Here is a 22,197-nt window from a genome sequence, read left to right on the forward strand (position 1 = left end):
ATAAACCCATCCTCTGTCAGCAAATGCCACCAGAGACCTGGCCACCAAGCCTTCACTGCTGTGAGGCCCACACACAGTTCCCTCAAACCCCCAAACCTCAAGTTTTTGAAAAAGTTTAACAAAATCCATTTCTGCACCTTCCCTGCAAAAAGCTGATTAAATACTACCTTAGGCAAAGTCATTCACTCTTACAGCTCCACTTTTCATCAATGAGCATCACATAAGGTGTCCCCAGGCAGCCCCTACTCCTGGAGCAAGCCATCACCACCTCCAGCTCAGGACTCTCGCTGCCCATCTCCCAGGAACTGAGCAGCCCCATGGCACCAAGGCAGCCAGGGCCATCTGGGTATTTGGATCTCAAGGTCTTTGACCAAAGAATAACAACCCTGAGCAGATCTTTCCCTGTAGGCAGGAACATCTGCTCTTCACCAGGCTTCCCCAGAGACCAATATATGCTGAGCTCTCAGGGGACTCTGTCAGGAAGGCACTCCTTTTCCTCCCTCCTCAATGAGGCTTTCTATTTAAAGGCATTTGTAGAAATGCCTCAGACCCAGATAAATCTGGTCAGAAGAGGCGAGATGCTGAGCCACCCAATTTGATATGACTGGGAAGGAAGAGTTGGGAAGAGGCAAACCCAAAATAACTCCACTGGCTAAATTGAGCTCAGGGATTCTGAGGGAGATTTTGCTCCATATCCATCATGGGAGAGGGCGAATGGCAGTTTGCCTGAGAAGGGACCTTGGCCTGGCTGGGATAAGAAGACATCACAGCCCAGGACGTGCCACCACCTTGTAGCAGGCTGGCTGGTAAAACAGGCATGGCAGGATTACTGAGCTCCCTGTGGACTCTGTGGCTCACATGCATGAGCACACAGACACAGGGATGGCTCCAGTAACATTAAGCTGATGGCACGGAGTTGAGAAGGGTCCTTGCGTAGAGTTCCACAGAAAGCAGTTTATTGCTACAACCTGTGAAGGGTTCTAGAGGCAAATGACCCCGAGCATGTCACAGCTCGAGCTCAAGTACAGGGGTGTGGCTAACACCAGGAGCCAACCAGGCAATCAAACTGGGGTGCATTACCATAACCAAACACGGCATCCTGGGAGAGGCTCCTTTCCCTCACCATAACCACTAAGTCTTTGGCACCAGAGGCTGTCTTACCAAGAGCTCTCTCTGTCTCTTGTACCACAGGTCAATTGGCCGCCACATGGCAGGACAAGGGAACACGTTTTTAAACTGGAAGAGTGTGGGTTTGGATTGGAGGTAAGGGAGAAATGTTGCACGATGAGGGTGGTGAGGCACAAGTTGCCCAGAGAAGCTGTGGCTGCCCCATCCCTGGAAGTGTCCAAGAGCAGGTTGGATGAAGCTCTGGGCAACCTGGTCTAATGGAAGTTGTCCCTGCCCATGGCAGGGGGGTGGAACGAGATGATCTTTGAAGCTCCCTTCCAACCCAAACCACCCTATGGTTCCACAAAGACCCAACTTCTTCATCAAACAACTGTACGGCCTCACCAAACCTGTGGTTCATTTCTGTAATGCCCCTGCACCCAGCTCTGGCCAAGCCACCATGGCCAGAGAGCAAGAGGGAAACTGAGACACAGGGTGGGGGCTCAGTGGAGTCAGCCAGGCAGGGGCCCTGCTCATGCAAGCAATGTCATCAAGAGCAGGACTCAGGCAATGGGTCTGAGAGGGACACAGCTGGTCTGCTTCCAACACTAGGCATGTGACTGGGTCCAAAACTCTCTTCTCTGTGACTTCAGCCCTTCTCTCCCCTCCCCCTCCCTTGGTGGGGAGGACACCAGTGGCCTTTCCAAATTGCAGGGGGTGTGTGCAGCATCCTCCTTCCAGCTCAGGTGTTTCTGCAGTGGTGCACCCTTCGGAAACACACCCTTTGGACCAAAGATGCCTTGGGAGGAGGAGGAGGAGCCCTCCAATAACCAGCAGATCTTTAGATGGGGGGAAGATTTCTACATTCAAACCTAATTCACACAAGAGCTCTGTACTACCAATAAATTCACTGATTTTCTCTTCTATTCACTCTCCAGCACCAAGACCAAAGCACACATAGGCAGAACAGCACACAAAAAGCTCTCCCAATCATTGCTGTTCCTATGGCAACTCTTCCTCCTCCTCCTACTCTTCCCCCATCATGTTTTCAGATAAAACAACAAAATACAAACTGAACTAACTGCGAGTGCCTGCAGCTCTCTGGATACTGCACGAGAAAAGTTTGCAGAAATTGAGAACCCCAGTTCTGCATTGTGGTGATTTCACTCAGGATTGTCATGTTCTTGCTTATTTACTCCTGATAAGCTGTGGTCCAGCTTGAAAGAAGGTGGAAATATCAGTAAAAACAGAAAACCATCTCTTTAACATCCCAAAGCCTCTCATCTGGGTTCAGAATAAGGAGAGATTCCATAAAAACCATGGGTGGTTAAAGCCTGAAGTGGGGAGAGAAGTTGGTGACATTTTGTGAAGGGTCAGAAGGTCTTTTTGAACATCTGGCCTTCAGCCAAAGTCCAGCCAGCTCCCTCCATGCTACTAGATATACCTGAGCATCCCCAGAATCCTCAAACCCACATGGTTTAACAGCAAAACGGGCAGCTCCTCACTGTCATGAGAAGTCACCCCAAGCTGGTGCCGAATCTCACACAGAACCTCCCTCCCCAGTTCTGCCCATTACACAGCTGTTACTATCACTGGGCAAGGAGAAGCAAAAGTCCTTACGGTAAACATCAGTTGGCAGCCTCCCAGGATGTAGTCCAGGAAGGAGAAATCTCTGGTTATCTGACAGAATAAACAAAAAAACAGTGTTTCAGCAACTGTCATCATTGTCATCATTATTCAGGCTATGCAGGGCCTGTCCTTGGAAACATAAGGGAGGCAGAGGCAGGAGGGATGGGGGAGCTCTGAAAGACCCAAGCTCAGTCACAAGCTGAAGGAAACATGTCAGTGACATACTCACTTTGCAGGACTTTACAATGATGATCCCAGAGTTCTTGTAATTCTTTTTCTTCTTTTGCTTTTTGGGGTTAATGCACTCTAGCTCGAGCTGTAACACATAAGACAGACCCTGGTGTGAGAACAGTGCTGGGATGTGCCATGTGGCTGCAGATGCCACCAGCAGCATGTCCTGGGCATACCCTCCCTCCAGTGCTGAAAGAGAAGATTTTATTGCCAGGCTATAGGTTGCAAATCCAGAGGAAAAACGGGCTCAGTGTCTGCCTCTGGCACCCCCATCTTGTGCAGTCCTAGACAGGGCGCTTTCATGCCTCAGTCTGCCCAGAGAGGAAACTCAATGCACCACACACAGTGTTTTACACGCCCCTGTGCCTCAGCCAAGATCTGCTGGCTTGCAATCCTAGTGAAGGCAGCAGTGCAAAGCCCTGCTATCCAGGGGCCTTCACAACACACCTTCAGGCAGGAGGCATCTGCCAAGGACCTTGGGCAGCACTTCTGGGGAAAATGGGGACACCTTTGGCACAAAACTGGTGTGGAGCTGCATAGGACCTGCACTCCTGGGAATCAGGCTGCCCCTGCTGCAGATGCAGCCCCACCAGCAAGTCACACCTCCCCTTCTGGCCCCCCAAACCACAGGGCACCCCAAATAATGGGTGCTGCTTCAGACATCCCAGCAGAGCCTGATTTTCAGCAAAGTCTGCCTTAGCTCTCTCTAGCTCAGATGTTTTAACTACAACCATAGCGGGGGTCACTCACGGTGGGGGTGAAAGGAGAAAGGAATTTGGACTTGGCTTCTTCTCAGCACAGGTTGAAGGTGCAAGTACCAAAGTCTATCACCAACCCCGAGGAGCCTCTTCCCCATTCTTCCCCAAAAGCATGTCAGCACTTACTGGAGAGGCATCTTGGGCTTCACACAACCTGGCCACTGAGGTCTGGAACTCCCCGATGAAGTCGTGTCCCCCATCACTGTCATAGTCGTAACACACCACCTGGGGTGGAAGGAGCACAAACCAGCCTCAGACACAGGAACTAACTCCTGCAAGGAGACATGCTGAAGTCCCCAACCTCTTCTGCTGGAGACCCCAAACAAGGTGTTTTTTGTTGTTTTGGACATTTGTTGCTTTGGGTTTCTTTAATAAGTCAGTCATGGGGGTTTAGATGTTTAACAGTCAGTCCCAGAGGCTGATCCCCACAATACAAGCCAGAGGGCTGCCCCTTACCTTTATCAGCTTCTCCATATCTCCATCACACAGTGACACCAAAGGCACAGTGAACGGCTTCCAGACAGGGTCCAGTGTGTATTTGATCACCTGGGGTTGTGAGCAGAGGCATGCTGTTACAATAGGCACATCCACAGGTAGAGATCAGGACAAAGCAGGGACACACCTCCAAAAGTGACCCTGAACCAGGTTCCCAGTGGGACAGGCCAGGCAAGGCAAGCCTGTCTCAGCCCTCTCCTGCCTCCGTAACTGAGACACAGCAGCTTCCCCTCCTCAGGCTGCAGAACGTGTGAGTTAAACCAGGTTTGTTTTCGTTGCATTGGGTGATTTATCCACCTCTGGGAGCAATTAAATGAAACTGCCTGAGAGAACAGCTGTGCCACCCTGGGCAGCATGGCACAGCCATGCCCAGAGTACAGCCTTGCCCAGAGCACAGGCACAGCCACTCACCCCACAACTCCCAGGCCAGCAGCTACTATTTATGCCCTCTGCATCCCACTGCTTGCCCCCTACTCATTGCTTACAGCCCCCGAGCACCCAAACACAGCCTGAATCCATCTGGGGTCTGACCACCACGAAGATGGAGCAGCAAGATGCTGCAACCAGCTCTGGAAAGCCAAAACAGCCCTGGGCACATTAAGCTCTCTTGTCTCATCTGTGTAACATCTGCTGCCTGAGCTGGAGAAATATTAATTGATGCTTTTTGACATTTCCTGAGAGAATGCATTTGCTCAGTAGAAACCTAAGCAAACTTGAGCGGGCTCCAGGCACACGCTGCGTACATCGGTGGTGCCTGCGGGGCAGGCAAAGATCCTCTTTCACAAAAGGTGTGGTGCTCACAGAGATTCACACGGATATTAAGAAAGTCAGGCATAAGCAGCAAATTAACCCTTCTCTGTGCAAGGCAAACATGGGGGATATCTGGCATGGAGGACCTTGGATCTTTGCAGCTGGAACAGTCACAGCGCAGAGCAGTGAGGAAGAGATTCATGGCTGCTGCTGCGGGCAAACAGCTGCACGGGACCTGGAATGGGCATCTTGTTTGACAGCCAGGCTCTTACTGAGAGCAGGGGAAACCTGCAGGAACAGTTTAGTTGAATTTGTGAACACCTCCTCCAGGAGTGTGGAAGAGCAGGGGGAGCCCACACACCCCAAGATGCTGCCCACAGGCTGCCAGGTCACCAGGGAGGGTGAGGAAGGATCCAGTATCTCCAGCTGAGCATTCACACTTGTGCTTAGATAACAGGCTGCAACAGTGCACTAATCCTGCCCTGTCAGACCTGCCCTGTTCGTTGTGGCAGGAGAAATGCCAGCATCAGACTGAGAGCTGGTTATATTCCTGCACCGAAAGCTGCAAGAATGGAGAACTTTATTTCTTTGTATCCAGCCTAGTAACACAAAGATGGTCACAGAATCATAGAATGGTTTGGGTTAGAAGGAACCTTAAAGATAATCCAGTTCCAAACCCCTGCCGTGGGCAGGGACACCTTCCACTAGACCAGGTTGCTCCAAGCTCTGTTTCAACCTGGCCTTGAACACTTCCAGGGATGGGTCACCTAATGTGGGATTTCTCCCAGGGCAGCTGGATGCATTTGGGGCTGGTAAGGTGCAGGCTGTTGGAGCATCCATTACTTGAAAGAAAACTTGGCTAGACCTTGATCCAATGAGACAGGACAGTGGAGGAACTGGGCAGCAACTCAGAGGAAACACCAGTACAGACATCTGCTCCCCACAAACCTGACATGCTTATGGAGATCCCAGCAATGGCTGGTGCACAGTCACCTTCCCAAATCCCACGCCTCTTCCAGGAGGTAGGACTGGAGGCCACTGCAAATCCCCACATCTGAGAAACACATCTTGTTGAGTCAAAGCCCAGCTACCCACACTGAATCATGAAGAAAAAGCCAAGCAAGGTCCCAGCCTGCTCCCACAGAAATACAGGAGAAATACTAAGGTTGATATGAACTAAATATGCACAGAAAGGTGTGGTGTGGGAAAGCACCGAAAAATAAACAGCAGAGCTGGGGTTATAAGGATGGCCTGTATTGGTACCACAGGACACAAGGTGTTACCCACACCCTGGTGCTCATGTGCATGTGGGTGTGTGAGTGAAGGAAAACCTCATGGACTTCACACAGATGTGGTAAAACCGAACATATGGAGAGACTTTGTAAATAAACACCCCTTTCTCCTTCCACCTCAGTTCACCCTGTGTTTTGTTACAGCAGTTTCCTGTGATGGTACAATAGGCGCCTTAACCAGGCCTTGAGGGGGCAAGAAAAGGGATGGAAAAAGAAGGGTGTGAGATGGGGTGGAATGGAGCTCTCTTCCTCTGCCATGGAGGCTGCTGTGAGTTCCCCCTGCCAGTGATTCCCCTCCTCTCTCTGCCAGCTGGCCCGAACTACGTGCAAACTAAAAAAGCCTTGAAACAAGCTTTGAGGAGAAGAAAATAAGCAGTTGAAAAGTACTTATTAGTCCATTGTTAAAGCAGAAGCCAGTCTGTTTCTCCCTGCCCGTGCTGTGCCTGGTATTTCTAACATCACTGGCTTTAGCAGCTCGAGATTGTAACCAGAGGGAGCTCGGATCAAAATATCACAGCAGGTATAAATGAGGGAGAGGAGGGCTCAGCCAGCCCTGATCAGATCCACCAAGACCCGGGGTCTCTGCCTCCTTGGCTGTGGCTCTGGCTCAATGAGACATGAGGCCAAGTGCTCATGCACTGAAACCGGAGGTGCCTGAACACCCAGCTTAGGGGAAGGTGTGGCAAAAGCTCATTTTAACCTTTCCCCACCTCACACCACCTCTCTCCACCATCTCCCCAGGTCACAGCTCATCCTGATTCTCCAGCAAGTGGAGGGAGAGTGGTCCAGGGCTCAGTCTAAGCCCAGGATGAGCCTAGAGATTATCTTGGGCTTCAAGACCATCTCCCTCTCTGCATGCTAGATACAGCAGTGAACAGTACAGAAAGGATCTCAAGACTTTGCTGGCCTCAGTGAACCTTCATCTGCTGGAGTCCAGCAGCCTCAGCTGGGCACCCGGAAGAGAGCTGTAAGGTTTTGAAATCCCTGGATCCCCACCCTGCTCTACAGGCAATGGATAACACCATGAAGGGCAAGAGAAGCTGATGTGAGGATGGAGGATGGGGGTGTCTGAGCAGCTCAGGTTGGAGTTTTGCTCACCTCTGTTCTATGAACCAGCATCCACTTCCCATCGTCACCTGGTTTATGAAACTCCAAGAAGGGATCTGACTTCCCAAAAAGGTCCTGGAGGGAGAAGAACGGGATGGGTTACATGGTGCTCTGCAAGTAGCAGAGGTCCAAGAGAGATGTTACCCTGGCAGTGCCAGCCCTGCAGACATTCTCCTGTCCTCATGGGGCCGGGTCAGGCACACTGGCAAACAGGCAGCACCCATGGCCAGCATCCTGCCCACCTCCCCATCCTGGTTGTGTGAATCCCCTTGATTTCCCCACCACATTTTTGGGTGTGTTGGCACCCCAGCATGTGCCTGTACCCGACAAGCTCTCTGGACACAGATGCCACGGAAAACAACCCCAGCTGGGAGGCAGCTGCGTTTGGGCTTGGAAAAACATCCACAGCTTCAAAGGAGAAACAGAATTATGAAGTGTCTTAGGGGAGGAAGGAAAAAAAATCCACCCTCCTACACACAGCAGTACAGCATAAGCAGAGGAAATCTTTAAGGAGCGAGCTGCCCTGGTGTTGACAGAGATCATGTAACACCCTCTGAGATACGCAGCCCTGAGTCAGTGTGTGCTGCCTCTCCTGCCAGCATCTCCTCAGATAATCCCCCGACAAAGGGCTGCTGCTTTATGAGGAATATGTACACATACACACACGCCCCTGCTGGGAATCAGCACGGGGGCTGCTTCGGCACCCGCAGCCCGGGGAAGCAGGAGGCGCTGGTGGCACCGACAGGGAAACTCCAGCTTGTCTAGGCAGAACTTCATTCCCATTCAGAAAAAACCAAGAAGTTGCTAACAAGAAACCAAGTCCCAAATATTCCAGACAATCTATTGAGAGCTCAAGTTATTTCAGTTGGGTATTCCTCCTAGAGGGAGATGGGTGTCTGAGTCCTTCAAAGAGCTGGAGGAGCTCTCTGTGGGTTTGAACAGGAGCTTTTTGGGCTTCTGAGTGATACAGTGGGGATGCAAGGGGCTGTGCATGGAGGAGGGGGAAACATGGACACTCCAGGATCACCTGTCCACAACCAGCCCAGGAGATGGCAGCTGGGATGCACATGGGTTCTAGTGATGTCCCAGCAGAAAATCTGTCAACATTTCTATCTAAACCCTGTTTCTAAAGCCAGACAGAAAAGTAAATCACTGCAAAGTGTTTTGGCTTGGGGAAACTACAACCTGCTTCAGTCAAAATTCTTCTGCAGAGAAGCAGACCATAAAGGCTCACAGGGATGCTCCCTGGTGAGATGAGGTTATTTTTTTCCTACCCTTTTTCACACGTTTATAGGATAGAAACACAAGCCATTCCTTCTTCAGCATTATAATTATAGCACAGCTCTGATCTTGCTCACCCACCACCTGGACTTGGCACTTTCAGGCTTCATAGATGGATTAAAGAACCAGGGGTGGGTACCCGACCCTGCCTGTGCTCACTTAACCTCCAACCCAATGCAGCTTCATCAGCACCAGCCCAGCGTGGGCTGGTGGAGGCAGCAGCTCCGAGGGCAGCGGGGAGCTTTGAAGGATACCTGCTGCCATCCCACATGGATCAGTCTGGCTTGCAAGTCTGGTCAGCCTTGTTCTGTTCAAAGCAGAGTAGGAGATGCCTCCAAGCCACAAGTTTGTGGGCTGCTATTTTAAAACATCAAACCCACACACATCTCACCCCTGCAAACCTGGCGGGAAATGGAAACTGAGCAACCAAAGAAGCTCAGCAGACCAGATCGATCTGCAAATTGGTCCAGGAATCTAAATGATCCAAACTGGTTTTTACACACCATGGAGAAGGAGGGCAGAGCTGGCACTTCCAGCAGATACAGCTTCCTAAATCACAGCCTTCAGCAGCAGTCCTGGCTCACAGCACTTGCTGTCCCCCAGCCATGCTGAAGCATCACTGCCCTCCTGCTGTCCCCACCACTGTGGTGGCACGGACAGCTCTGGGCTTCACATGGCTGGTCCCAGGTGGAAGCACCTCCTCTTCTGCAAGACACTTTATCTTTCAACAACTCTCCCAAGAACTGATCTGACATAAGGTACAAGAGCCTCAGGCTGAATGTGCTGCTGACATGCTCCTGCCTTGCAGCTTCAACATTTAAATCAAGGTAGTGAGCTGCAGGTGGAGGGAATGGACATGTGATGGGGAGGAGGCCCTGCCTGCAGCCTTAGAGAGCTCCCAGCCTCAGGGTAGCCACAGCAGAAGGAGCTGCCTGGGGCTGAGCACAGCTCCAGCAGGGTTTGTGGCACAGCTGCCAGTAAGGGATGCCCACAGTTTCAGCTCGGTGTGTGCACCAAAGATGACCCCATGACCCCACCACAAAATCCTGTGAGATCCAATCCCTTTCTATAATGTCTGAGCCTCTAGCCATGCTCCCCAGCTCTGTGCTGTGTGGTACAGGATGCTGTAACTCCCTAGGCTGCAACCTTAGCCTTGGTTTTCTTTTGTTTATTCAATTTTTCACTGTCTTTCCTAAGCTTAAACAAGTTTTAACCAGCTCCCACAGCTGCATTTCACCCATAACCAAAAATGATTCAAAAATACTGTTTTCCATTCAGTTTCCTTGTTCAAGGGCCATTTTAATTTGCATGAGGTGACCTGAGCATCCTTTGCTCAGGAGCAGGACTTTGAGCACTGCAACTCTGTCCTGCAGTATGGGAACTGGCAAAGAAACCTTGTTAGTTCTTGGTGACAGCAGGCGGTCACTGAGCACAATCTTTCTGCTGACACCTAGAGATGAAATGGAGCTGCTGTTATTTGTTACCTCTTAACAGGGGCATTTGGCTCCTTGCACTAGGCAAGGTAAGTAGAAGGGTGTGAAAACAGCCATTTCCAACAGGTGGGAAAAAGCACTTGGATAAACCAGATCTCTGTCCAGTTTGAACAATGGGACTGGATGAACCACATCTTCTGCCCCACCAAATACTGTTCTGCCTGACTGCTTGCTTTACCCTGTTTACAAAAAAACGGAGGGCCATCCTGCCAATAAAATAAGCTCTGGAGAGACTAGGAAGAAGGAAAAATAATATTCCCATTGATTGCTTAGCAACAGCACTGGTTCAAGAGGAATAGCTCTGGTTGCCTGGTAAGTAAGGTCAGAAGACGCTGTTCAGAGAGGCTCAGTGCTTTCTGTGCATCATATCCAAAGCTCTTGTGTTACCTGCCTCTGTGAGATCCACACTTCTTCCCTGGAGAAGACAGGCCCTACAGTTTGATACAGATGCAGATGTTTGCTCCCTTTCCAGAGGGGCTCTCAGCACACCTAAGCCAGGAGCTCTCAGCACACCTAAGATACGGAGTCAAAGGGCATCAAAACTTCCAGCTCTGTCAGGAGGCAATTCCAAAGAACTACCACTGAAGCAGCAGATCTGCTGTCTCTGAGACATGCTGTTACACAGCTCCTGTGCCACACAGAATTCTTCCATCTCAAGACGTGTGATGAAGGAAGAAATACCATGACAATGGGGAAACTGAGGCGCAGCTGTACCCAGCAGCCAGCAGGTCTCACCCAGTTTCACCCTGATGCTTTCTCCAGTGGGACTGCTTTCTGTCACTGCTACACCCAAAGCAGGGTTCTTTAAATCCAAGGACAGAAGTTTAACATTGCATCCCCCAGACACAGCTCCACTCACCTTTTTATCCAGTTTTCTGCCAGCCATGCTCAGAGTTATCACCCTGTTATCTGAGAGCTCCTGGGCAGCTATCTGAAAGACAAGGGAAGGCTGCATTCATTTTCAGCACAAAAAACAAAGCTTCTGGTAAAAAACTCAACCCCTTTCTTGGGTGTCATTCTGGATTTGGTCCCACATGGCTTTTCTGCACCAGGACTCATTCAGGACCCGGAGAAGCCTCCAAGGACTGAGCCCAGAGGAAGGAAAAACCATATAAACCCTTGCCAGCAAGATGTGCCACCTCATCCTCCACGTTCTGGGCTGGGAATGGCAAAAACAGTCATCCCATCCCTTAGGGGAGGTGCTGGTGGAACCCAGGACTTGAGCCATATCTCCACAAAACTACCTGATGACGCAGCTCCAAGGATGAATATTCCATGATTGCTCCTGAGGACCTGCAGCAGGCAGGAGCACAGCCCAGACCACTTCAGTTTAAGAGACTTTATTCACATGTGCTCTAGAAGGGCTTCAGCTGCCAACCCCCAGTGGGCCAGTTTTGTCTGGAATATGGTCTAATCAGTCTCTTGGTATTTTAAAGGAATGTTTATAACAAAACCCCACATTTTATTCACTTTTATTACAAGCCATTTTCTGAATCACTTGTCTTTTTTTTCCTGCCCAAGCATCTGCTCCCCACCTCTCCTTCCTCTGATCTCTTGGGGTGGGCTGAGCTGTTCCCCAGCATTCCCACCTGCCTCCTCCTTCTCCCAGGGCAGGAGCCAGCACCAGAACAGCCAGGAGCACAGCATGGACACTGTCCTTGTGCACAGTGTCCCAAGCATGGCTGGTTGCTGGCTCTCACAAGGGGCTGTCCTGCACTGAAGTTATGCAGTGTCATTACACCAAGGCTTTTAGAAAAACCTGCAGAACTCCAGGGGACAATTTTCTACAGAACGAGCAATCAGAGGGTTATTGGCACTTAGGAGAGCTGGGGAGCTGGCAGAGATGAGGAGGCAGAGATGCAGCTTTTGCATCTGCCTGGGCAGCTGGGTGAGGGGATGAGCCACAGGTCCTGGACAACCCCCCGGCCTCCCCAAGGCGGACACAACTCTTTGGTCCTCAGAGGATCCATTCACTGCATAAAAACCCCAGTTTTCCCCTCTGCTCCATACAGAAGTTCCCTACTGCCATGCCATGGTATTACTTTTCTCTCCCACTTAGTCCCTGGTGGGTGTAAGCAGTCACCAAAACCAGCAGGAGGAAGAGGAGCTGTAGGGAGGCAGATGAAATTTGCCCTTTCTTGAGCCCCACAAAGCATACCTAGTTGGGGTCCAGCAGTTTAGGGCTGGCTGTAGGCTGTAAAAGTCAGGCTGTGCAGACAAGCCAGGAATGTCCTTGTGCCACCCTGCCACAGGTTGCTGGTGGCATCTTCTCTTGGCCAGCATGGACAATGACAACATCCCCTCCGCTATGTCCAGAAGAGGTGTGCAGCAAGATTTTAGGACTGACTTCTACAAACATGGAGGTTTGCTTTGGGATCTTTTCAAATTCAGGGACCCCACACAGTCCCATCCATTCAGCCGATTCATCCATCCATTCTGCCGCATTCACCCGCGTGGCATCTCAGTTAAAAAAATGGATAGTTGGGCAAAACTGAAGGCAGTGAGGGCAAGGAAGTCAGGCTTTGGCTCCAAACTCCCTGAAGCCTGCTCCTCCAGTGGTGTCCATAGCCTGTGCTCCAGCACCATGCCAAGCAGCAAGGAAAGGTGCCCACCACACATGACCCTGTTGCCATCACCTAGTCCAGGCCAGGGCAAAAAAACCCAGATCAGGAAATTGTATCTGTTGTACAAAATGAAGAAGATGTCCCTGCCCCTTGGATGCTTCATGACACATTAGTGACAGAACAGGACTTTCCTTTTTCTAAAGCATGTAACCTTTGAACTTGACTGGAAACTTTTCCAGCTCTTCCCACTCAATCATCAGATGGGATGTAGAGAGCCTTGGGAATGGCCCCGCTTCTAAACCTCACTGCAGCTTTTCCCTCGCACTTAAAGACTAACTTCAGCAATTAAGAGAGAAAAATACCTTCCTCTAAAGCGAACAGCAGAGGAGATGCACCATGTCCTGGGCTTTTAAACCTCTCCAGTGCTTTTAAACCTGACAGAAGTTTAACTCCTTATTGGCCCTTCCTTCCACAACTTTGCAGCCCAGCTGCACATCTCACAAAACCCGTAACACAGAGGAGATCCAAAAAATGGGAGCTGTGGTAGAACAGAAACACACCTAAATTTAGTCTCTTCTTTTTAAAAAAAAACATCACTTAAGAGATCCGCAGCAGGAAGGCCACTGCCCGAAGGGGTCTGCATCAGACTCAGTGGCTGTTGCTATGAGAGTTGTTGCCATGGCACATCCTCATCCTACAAACAAAATCACCCATCCCTGGAACAGGAATGAGCCCTCTTACCTGCCACTGCACCAGGGAGATCTGAGCAGGCGCCTCGTACCAGATAACAAACAACAGCAGCATAGATTTACTTGGTACTTCTCCTGACTGAGGTCTTTTTTATTTCTGAGACTGAAGCAGAAGACTCGCAGTGCTAAGCACCAGACAGACACTGGGCAAGATTGTCCCTGTCCCAAATAAACCATCCTCCAAACAGACCAAAGTGGCCAGGAAAACAAGAATTAAAGCAAAAAATATTCAAGAGATACACCCCAATCTCCTGGACCCTGTGCAAGTGTCCTGCATTGTCCCCACCCACCTTTACACAGTCAGAGATAACACAGAGGAGCAAACTTACCGTTATCATCCCCTTCCCAGCCGGCTTGCCATTCCCCAGAAGGAGAGTCCGTGTTATTTTCTTGCTGGAGACAATCTAGAGAAGCCAAAGACAATAAAGCCATTATAGCACAAGTGATCAAAAGCAGACTCATAAGCAACTGATCATTGCTCATGTTAATTAATTCAGATTAAGCATTCACAACAGTAGAAGAAAGGCACCAATATCCAGGGATGACTGTGAGAGTGGGAATATCACCACTGACAGCCCAGCCCTTGGGGTGCACAATGCAGAGAAGTGATGGCACAGGAGGCTGAAGCATTGCTGCCCACTGAACCCAGGGACCAGTGGAGGAGATCAGTGGGTCCTCACACAGACTGAGCTACTGCAATTTGTTCCCAGAAAAACCAGCACTCAATCTCTCAAACCCATTTTACATATTTCTAACATGACCCCTGCCAGCACCTGGCTTGCAGGACACGTTTCCATGGGTGGATCCTGATCACAAGCTGGATGCTCTCCCCCAGCATCATTCTGGACCCCCTGTGCAGGGTCAGCAGCCCCAAAGGCATGTTCTCCCCTCCACTTCTGGTCTGTAACAGGACAGACAGAATAAATTGGGAGATGAATTAAACCCTTGAGATTCTTCCCAGCTCAGTGAGTTTCAGTCTCCTTCAGATCTGAGGAACCTGTCGTTTTTCCTTATGAGGTGCAGACACCCACATGGAGATCCAGCAACCTGCTGGAACTACCTGTGCCCTGATCCCACATCTAGTGGGTCCCCTTCGAGACTAGATGAGCTTTAAAGGTCCCTTTCAACCCAAACCATTCTGTGATCCTGTGATTCCTGCAATTTCAAAGCAAAATGCCTTTCCATTTCTGAGGAGAGAGCCAAGTCCCAGAGCTTTTGATCGACAGGAATCACCAGCCAGTGTAACCAGATCTCTGTGCCACACCGTGTACAGGCAGGACAAACCTCCTCACAATTCTAGCAGGAATCATGGACACCCTCCAGCCTGGAGTCTAATCCCTGCTACATTTCCTTTGGCCACAGAGGTCATTACAGGCCTGGGAATGATCCAACTGTCCTTTTAAATCCTACTACAGCCCTCATTAGCTGCACTAAGCAATCCAGCTAATCTGACAGAGCTCTGATGCAAACTCAGAACTGAAAAGTCAGATTCTTACTGGGCAGTTGCTGCTGCCCACAGCTGCTCTCCTCTTCTGAGACCTTATGGAAACATCTCACCAGGCAAATTCCAGCTATCAGGAAACCCAGAGCAGGAAACCCACAGCAGGGTGGCTGAACCCACAAGCCCCCATCCGCTTCACTTCACCCCTCTCCTCATCCTTGCACTCGTGCCACCCCTCCAGTCCACCTCTGCTCTACAACTGGGCTGTGCTGCAAGCCCATGCTGGCCACAGGGAAAGAAGGCTAACAGGATTTCAAGGAAAAAAGGGAAATGAAAAGATTCCTCCATTCCAAGCTGGTGTCTTGTTGTGCACTAAAAGTCACCAAGAAGCTGACATGGGAACTGCTGCAAAAACTGGGCACAGGTCAAGTTCTCTTTTGCAGAGTGAAAATACTGGTGCAAGGTTGCAGAGTTCCAAGCTATCTTCTTTCTGACAGACTAAGCCTACCAGCTGTGCCCAAAGACACAGCAGACAGCGATGCCACCATGGCAAAACCATCAGCTGTTCTGAGAGATCCCCCAGATGTGAGACCTGCCAACAGCTGCCCATCCCTGGCATTACCACAACCCAGGAGGGTCTGTCCAGGCTCATCTCTGATATAATCACCTTCCCAAGCACCAGAAGGGTTGAGATCATCTGGGAAACCCAACAAGCAGGAGGAGATGGTTCAGACACTTCCACCTGCCTCCCCACTGCATACGGATAATGTTCTTCTCCAACATGGGCCCGCAGAGCCCTGGACTGCTGCAGAGCCACATTCACGAACAGCAAGGTTTCAGCTCTGTTTCCTTCTGTCCGTGAATCCTCTGCTTGCAGCTTCCACCATGGCTATGATCTTCACAAGCAGCCCTTGCTGATCTACCCCACACTGGAGCTGGATGTGTAACTAACAGCAGAATGAATGCTAAAGGATAGGTTTGGGCTGAACCACTGAACATAGGCCAGAGCTATTGCCTGCACTGTCTCTTAACTTCTGCAGGAGCAGAATTAGGTCATCACAGAGCACTTCCAAAACTCCAGCCTTTAAACTTCAAACTCTGTAAATGTCAGTGCTCTTCCAACATGTCAAGCTCTTGAGCTGGCAGTGGTAAAGTCCCTGGTCCTGCCTGCCATGCTGCAGTCTGTGTAACAAAGCAATTGTGTTCATGAGCCTCCCTGAGCACCCCGGGCTGGCTCCCCAGGCTGACCCATCTATTACAGTCCCTCCTTCCTCCCCATCCCAGCACTGAGCACAACACAAGCAGTTTCTCCCAGCCTCTGCATTTGTGCTAGGTACCACAGCAGCCCTCAGCTGCCAGATGCTGCAAAAAGATGGAAAAAATCCTCCTCCTTCCCTGCTTCTGAGCCAGAGGACAAAGACATTTGGAGAATGTAGCCGCCAGCTTCTAACAGGGTCTGGGCTCGTGAATGAAAAGACCTTCCAAAACTTATAAAATGCATTGTGTCCCGAAAGCTTTTCCACAGGAAAAGCAGAAGACACATTCCAGCACCAACATGCTCAGGCAGGAGGGATGTTTTACTACACAACAACAATGGACAAAACTGTCAGAAAGAGAAAAACCAAACTGAGATAGAAAGGCAGACTAACTTTTGTCATGATAATATCTGGAAGTTTAAATATCTGGAAGTTTCCCAAGCCCAAATCCAACTGGTCATCAGGGTCCTTACTATAACCCATGGTGTGATAGAGATACTTCCAAAAGCCCCCAGCTGATGCCTCTTTGCCAGCACCAGGAGAGACCCACACTGTGATTACCTTAGACTTGAACAAATAGAGAGTGGCCCTGATGTGGAACAGTTCAACCTCAATAGCTGAAGTGTGACAAGTGAATTAAATCTGTATTTCCAGGAAGGAGCCAGAAAACTTTGCACGAGGTAAGAAGAGCAGCTGCAGTCTCCCCGCATCACTCTGGGTGATGTGTTTCGGGGTCCCTTTGCTGCAGAGACCTCAGACTCACCGTGCCCAGCGTGCAGGAGAACTCGCCCAAGAAGTCATGCTCATACAGCTGCGTGCTCGACTTGTCCTGGTCAAACAGGGCAAACTTGAGCTTCTGCACTTCTTCAAAGTGGTAGTCAATGATGAACTTCTTGGCAAAAGCTGGGTTGAGGTTGTTCACAGCTGTCTCTGTCCGGTCCAGCTGCAAAGAAAAAGAGGCATTTAGGCAAGTGCATCACAGCTTTGTAACTGAAACTGAATTCAGCCAGAGCCACCCAGAAACCCAGTGGTGACCATCAGAACGAGCAGGCCAGGCCCTCAGCAGTGCTGTCCCTGAACACAGGCTGTGACACCCAGCTGCACAAGCTGGGACCCATCTAAACACACAATGGCACGTCATGCAGAGCTGCCTCCCGAGGATGGGTACACAGGGCTGGACAACCCACCCCATCCAACAGCCAGGATGGAAGCACTCACCCAGCCAGGGTTTGGCAGGGATTTGAGGATTACTGAAGCCAGAATTGCTTCATTTGCTTCTAAGTCCTGTTCTCCCAGGAGCTGAGGCTCTCACACACCTCTGATCCTCAACCAGACCCTCACAGCTCTAGTGCCAAACTTGTTTCTTCCAGGTTGTGCAGCCAGCAACAAGGACAAGCAAAACAAGAAGTGTGATGAGCCAGAACACAACTCTATAGCATTTCGCTCTAGACCTCAAACCAAAACATCCATGTGGTTTCTTCTTTGTTGGCCTTCCACAGAAAAAAAGATAAAAAACCATCACTGCAGTCCCTTTTTCATAGATTTCATCAAGCATTAGTAGAAACAAGAGGCAGGGAGGGCTCAGAGACAAAACTTCAATAGGCATTGTCACTCCGAGCTATTGGGAGCAGGCTGGAAGCAGTGATGTCCCTGATGAACTGGAAGGGCAGGCACAGAGAGGATGATGGAAACTGGAAGGCATGGGGGGAACTCACTGTCAGAGGGGAAGCACCACGGCTCTCTGCAGCATCCCATGGCCAAGAGCAGTGATAAGAGCAGAGGAAACTTGGCAGACAGCTGGTGGAAGTGTGGGTTTACAACACTGCGTGGCACAGGTGGACAGAAAGCCTTGTGTGAGCCAAAAAAAACCAAATCCTGAGGGCAGTCATGACAGAGATCCCAGAATACTGCCCTCCAGTAATGGAATGGTCCTCCAAAACCCCATAACTCACACTGCAGGAGGGCTGGGAAGGGTGGCAGCACCAGCTGGGATCCTGTCATGAGCTTGCACAAATTCCCATGGTTTTGGCCAAAGTGTTAGAAACTGGGAAAACTGGGACACTGAGCCTGAGAAAAGCTGGTCTATTTACTTCCAGAAGTCATTGGGCAAGGAGAGTCTGAATTCTAATGTCAGGACCCATATTCCTCCCCAGACACCCTGAAAGGCATAAGAACAGCACAAGTTTAGAGCCCAACATACAAAATACCCTTATGAAGCTGCAAGGGGCAGGAAGGGCCTGGGCAGCAGAGCCTGGGAGCTGAACAAGAAACACCCACAGCTGGGGGGAAAAATCCTCCAGCATGCAAAGCAAGCAGGAGCTTTGTTAGGAGAGCAACAGTTGGTATCATACTGATATCAGTGTTCAGCCCAGAGAAGATAAGGCTCTGGGGAGACCTCTGAGAATCTTCCAGCATGTAAAGGGGTCCAAGAGATCTGGAGAGGGAATTTGGACAAAGGTCTGGAGTGACAGGACAAGGGGGAATGGCTTCAAACTGACAAAGGGCAGGTTTAGATTAGATATTCTGAAGAAATTCTCGCCTGTGAGGGTGGTGAGTCACTGGCACAGGTTGTCCAGAGAAGTTGTGGTTGCCTCATCCCTGGAAGTGTTCAAGGCCGGGTTGGATGCGACTCTGAGTAACCTGGTCCAGTGGAAGCTGTCATGACAGAACTGGCATTTTGCCACATCACCCTGTTATCCCAGGATATGGTAACATGGACTATTAAAACAAGGAAACACAGGCACTGTCCAGTGTGATTTTATCAAAAGCTGCTGCCCTCAGTGTCTGGAAAGACCATCCCATCTCTCTGTGGGACAGCATGAAGCCTCTGGCCATGCTGATGCCTTAAGAGGCCTCCTAGAAACAGAGACTAGACAGGAGTAAAGGAATAAAAGTAGGTATTTATTTGAAAAGCCTTCAAAGGTACCCCTGAGGAGCCAGAGGCTATTGCCAAGATGGACCCCAAGATGGACAACAGGTCACGAGTTCTTCACACTTTTATAGGTTTGGTTCATTTGCATATCAGGGTTAATTCTCCAATTAAAGCTTCAGTTTAATCATGTAATTTCCCCTCCAGCTGCCCCCCTTAGAGGCTCTTTGGTTTATATTAGGACGGTCTGAGTGTCCTTGGAGAGCAGGCCTGGAGAGGCTTTGTTATGTCTACCTAGCATGAGAGAGCAGAAATTAACAGGCTACAAGAAACTTCAGAGTTAACACTAAGCAGTATAGAATTTGAAAAATATAAACATTAAAACCTAAGGCATCAATGCCATGGCCCTGTTTGGCATTCCACCTTGTCTTGCAGCCAGGACACCCAGTCCTGGGCAAGGCTGAGCTGCCTGTGCATCCCAGATCCCAGGGCAAGACCTCTCTGGAAAGCAGCTCCTGTGCTGGCATCCCTGGGCAGCACCAGGCTGTGGGATGGTGGGATGTCTGCCAGAGCTACTGAGCCAGGAATAAGCAGAGCAGGAAAAAGCCTCCAAAAAAAAACCAAAAAAAAAAAAAAAAAAAAAAAAGCAAACACATACCTTAGTCCCAAAGAAACTAATTCAGCACAGAAGGCAGGTTTTGGAGGGGTTCAGTGGAAATGTGGTGAGTTTGCTATATATACACCCAACGATCGCAGGGTTTTTTTGAAATTGCTCGCTTAGTCTGTCTTAATTGCCAAGAAACGACTAAAGTAAATGCTGTCTTCCCAGAATAGCCACCTGCTGCACTCCGGGGAATCAAACCCATCAACACCAGTGGGCTGTGAGCTGGCCAGGGCCACACAGCTTCACACAGATCCTCCCCTCTCTGCTGCCATCCCGTACCGAAGGAGCCAAGCATCTGCTCAGGGATGCTGTGGACCAGGAGCAGAGGGCATCCACAGCTCTGCTTTATTTCAGCAGCACAACGCACACAAATCCCCCTTCAGGCCCAGGAGAGGAGACTGCACAGGCAGCAGAGATGGACTTCAGGTCCTTCCATGTTCTTTGAACTACTGGAAGCCAGGGACCAAGGGAAATCAGTCCTTTCACACCCAGACCCCAGTCTGAAGGAGATAACATGAGGTCCCATCTCCAACTCCATTCTGGAAGAGGTGGCTGAAAGAAGGGTATGAAAACTCCAGCCAGCTTGAGGTAACCTTGGGAGTGATGGGGCTTCTTCAACACCCAGATTCAACAGTTCTATCTCCTGCCTAGTGCCAGTGTGAAGCACAACAATATCCCAAACCCCAGCTGACAGCTGCACAAGGTTTGATCTTTGGTTTGGTGAGCACAAGTCACCTTGCTGGGGACCATCACAGACGAGGCCTCTTCACACACCATCCCTCACCTGCCATCAGCTCCTGCCATCCCCTCCACCCCAGTGCTTATGGATCTTCAGTCCCTGCAAAGAACAGAGGTGCCTTTGCCACCCAAAAGCAGAAAAGCACAAGGGTTTTTAAGAGGCAGCCAGGCTAATTAAAGAAATCTGTTTGGATAAGAGCCTCAAAGGGCCACAAAGACAATTAGAGGGATGGAGTGCCTCTCCTGTGAGAAAAGGCTGAGAGCCTTGGGATTGTTCAGCCTGGAAGACAGAAGGCTCAAGGGAGACCTTAGAATACCTGAAAGGGCTAGAAGAGAGCTGGAGAGGGACTTTGGACAAGGGCATGGAGTGACAGGGCAAGGGGGAATGGCTTCACACTGACAGAGGGCAGGGTTAGGTTAGATATTTGGAAGAAATTCTTCCCTGTGAGGGTGGTGAGGCCCTGGCACAGGCTGTCCAGAGAAGCTGTGGCTGCCCCATCCCTGGAAGTGTTCAAGGCCAGGTTGGATGTGGCTTCAAGCAAGGGCCATGGTGGGGGGGGGAGGAACAAGGTGATCTTTAAGGTCCCTTCCAACAGAAACCACTCCACGATTCCATGATTCTGCAAATCAAGCACAAAACCAGGAAATCATCTCCAGCAATTGCCCTTGTGTTCAGTGAATGCAGCTGGAGAGTTTTCCAGTATTCAAACAGAGGTTGGCTGGAGACCTTCAAGCATCCCCAGCACATGGAGGTGCCTCATGCTCCAACACAGGGAGATGGTGTCTGAAGTGTCAGGGGAAGTTCATGCTGAAGGTGCAGGACAGCCTGGATGACTCAGGGGCACAAAGGCAGCTACAGGGCTGAGTCATGTGTCCCATGTCCCTGTTCCTGGTGCCACAGGTCAACTCTTTCATGGCTTCTGCGAGATGACATCACCAGGCAGAACATTTAAACATCAACCATCTTCACTTCCCAGCCTGTGGTTTATTGTCCCTCCCTCCCCCCTCCCCCACCCCTCCAAGGCTGATTCACAGAGATTTTTTAATTCCTATTAAGCTCAGAGAGACAAATAATTGTATTTGGGAACAAATGTGACAGCTAGAAAGAACAGCGAGCAGAAGTCTTCCTGCTGGCATCAGCTGGTGCCACAGCTCCACCATCCAGCTCAGGACCAGCACCAGGGCTGGTGCCAAGGGAGGAGACCCACCATCCAAACCAGGTCCAAAGCTTGGGACGTGTCCCTAATCTGGTGTGGAGGACCAAGGGGCAGTGGGGTGAGATGGGTTCACACCAATGAACTTATTCTGTCCTCATCCATCCCCTACACTTCAGCTGTGTTATTAAGGCCATAACTTTCAGACAGGAGAGGTTCATCTTAGGGCAAGGGGCACATCTGTGTGGCCAAAATCCACGCAGAGCAATGGAGTAGCTCTGAACCACATAGCATGAGTTGCCAAAAGTCCATCAAACATCCCATTCAGCGAGGATCGCACGGGCAATCCCACCTCTCCTGACCCTGCCCGGCACCCAGCCACGACCCAAACCCACACACCACCCCTGCCACGTGGGAATGCTGGGGGATCTCGATCCCAATGGTGTCCCTGAGGTGCTACTGACCAGAGCCAGTTCACACCAACACCCCTTGCCAGCCCATTCCACCTCTGCTGACACCATGGCAGCAGACCACTGAGCAAGCTGCCACCCAAGGTTCACGTCCAGTGCCTACCATGCCAATTAAAAATAAGCTAAAAATAGCAGAGGAAAAGAAAAAA

The 22,197-nt window shown here is 50.3% G+C and overlaps 1 protein-coding gene across 1 annotated transcript in view; it reads right to left on the minus strand.

The window, feature by feature from the left end:
- CPNE2 (copine 2) overlaps nt 1-22,197 on the minus strand; it is a 39,438-nt gene that overhangs the window by 10,682 nt on the left and 6,559 nt on the right. The window contains exons 3-10 of the mRNA XM_082290222.1: nt 16,917-17,096; nt 13,786-13,860; nt 11,003-11,074; nt 7,361-7,444; nt 4,182-4,271; nt 3,852-3,950; nt 2,966-3,052; nt 2,728-2,787 (exon numbers count right to left, since the gene is read on the minus strand). Coding sequence (XP_082146348.1) covers nt 2,728-2,787; nt 2,966-3,052; nt 3,852-3,950; nt 4,182-4,271; nt 7,361-7,444; nt 11,003-11,074; nt 13,786-13,860; nt 16,917-17,096 — 747 coding nt within the window. The remainder of the gene's footprint in view (nt 1-2,727; nt 2,788-2,965; nt 3,053-3,851; nt 3,951-4,181; nt 4,272-7,360; nt 7,445-11,002; nt 11,075-13,785; nt 13,861-16,916; nt 17,097-22,197) is intronic.

Source organism: Coloeus monedula, assembly GCF_965178545.1.
Source record: "Coloeus monedula genome assembly, chromosome: 13".
Classification (NCBI taxonomy): Eukaryota; Metazoa; Chordata; class Aves; order Passeriformes; family Corvidae; genus Coloeus; species Coloeus monedula.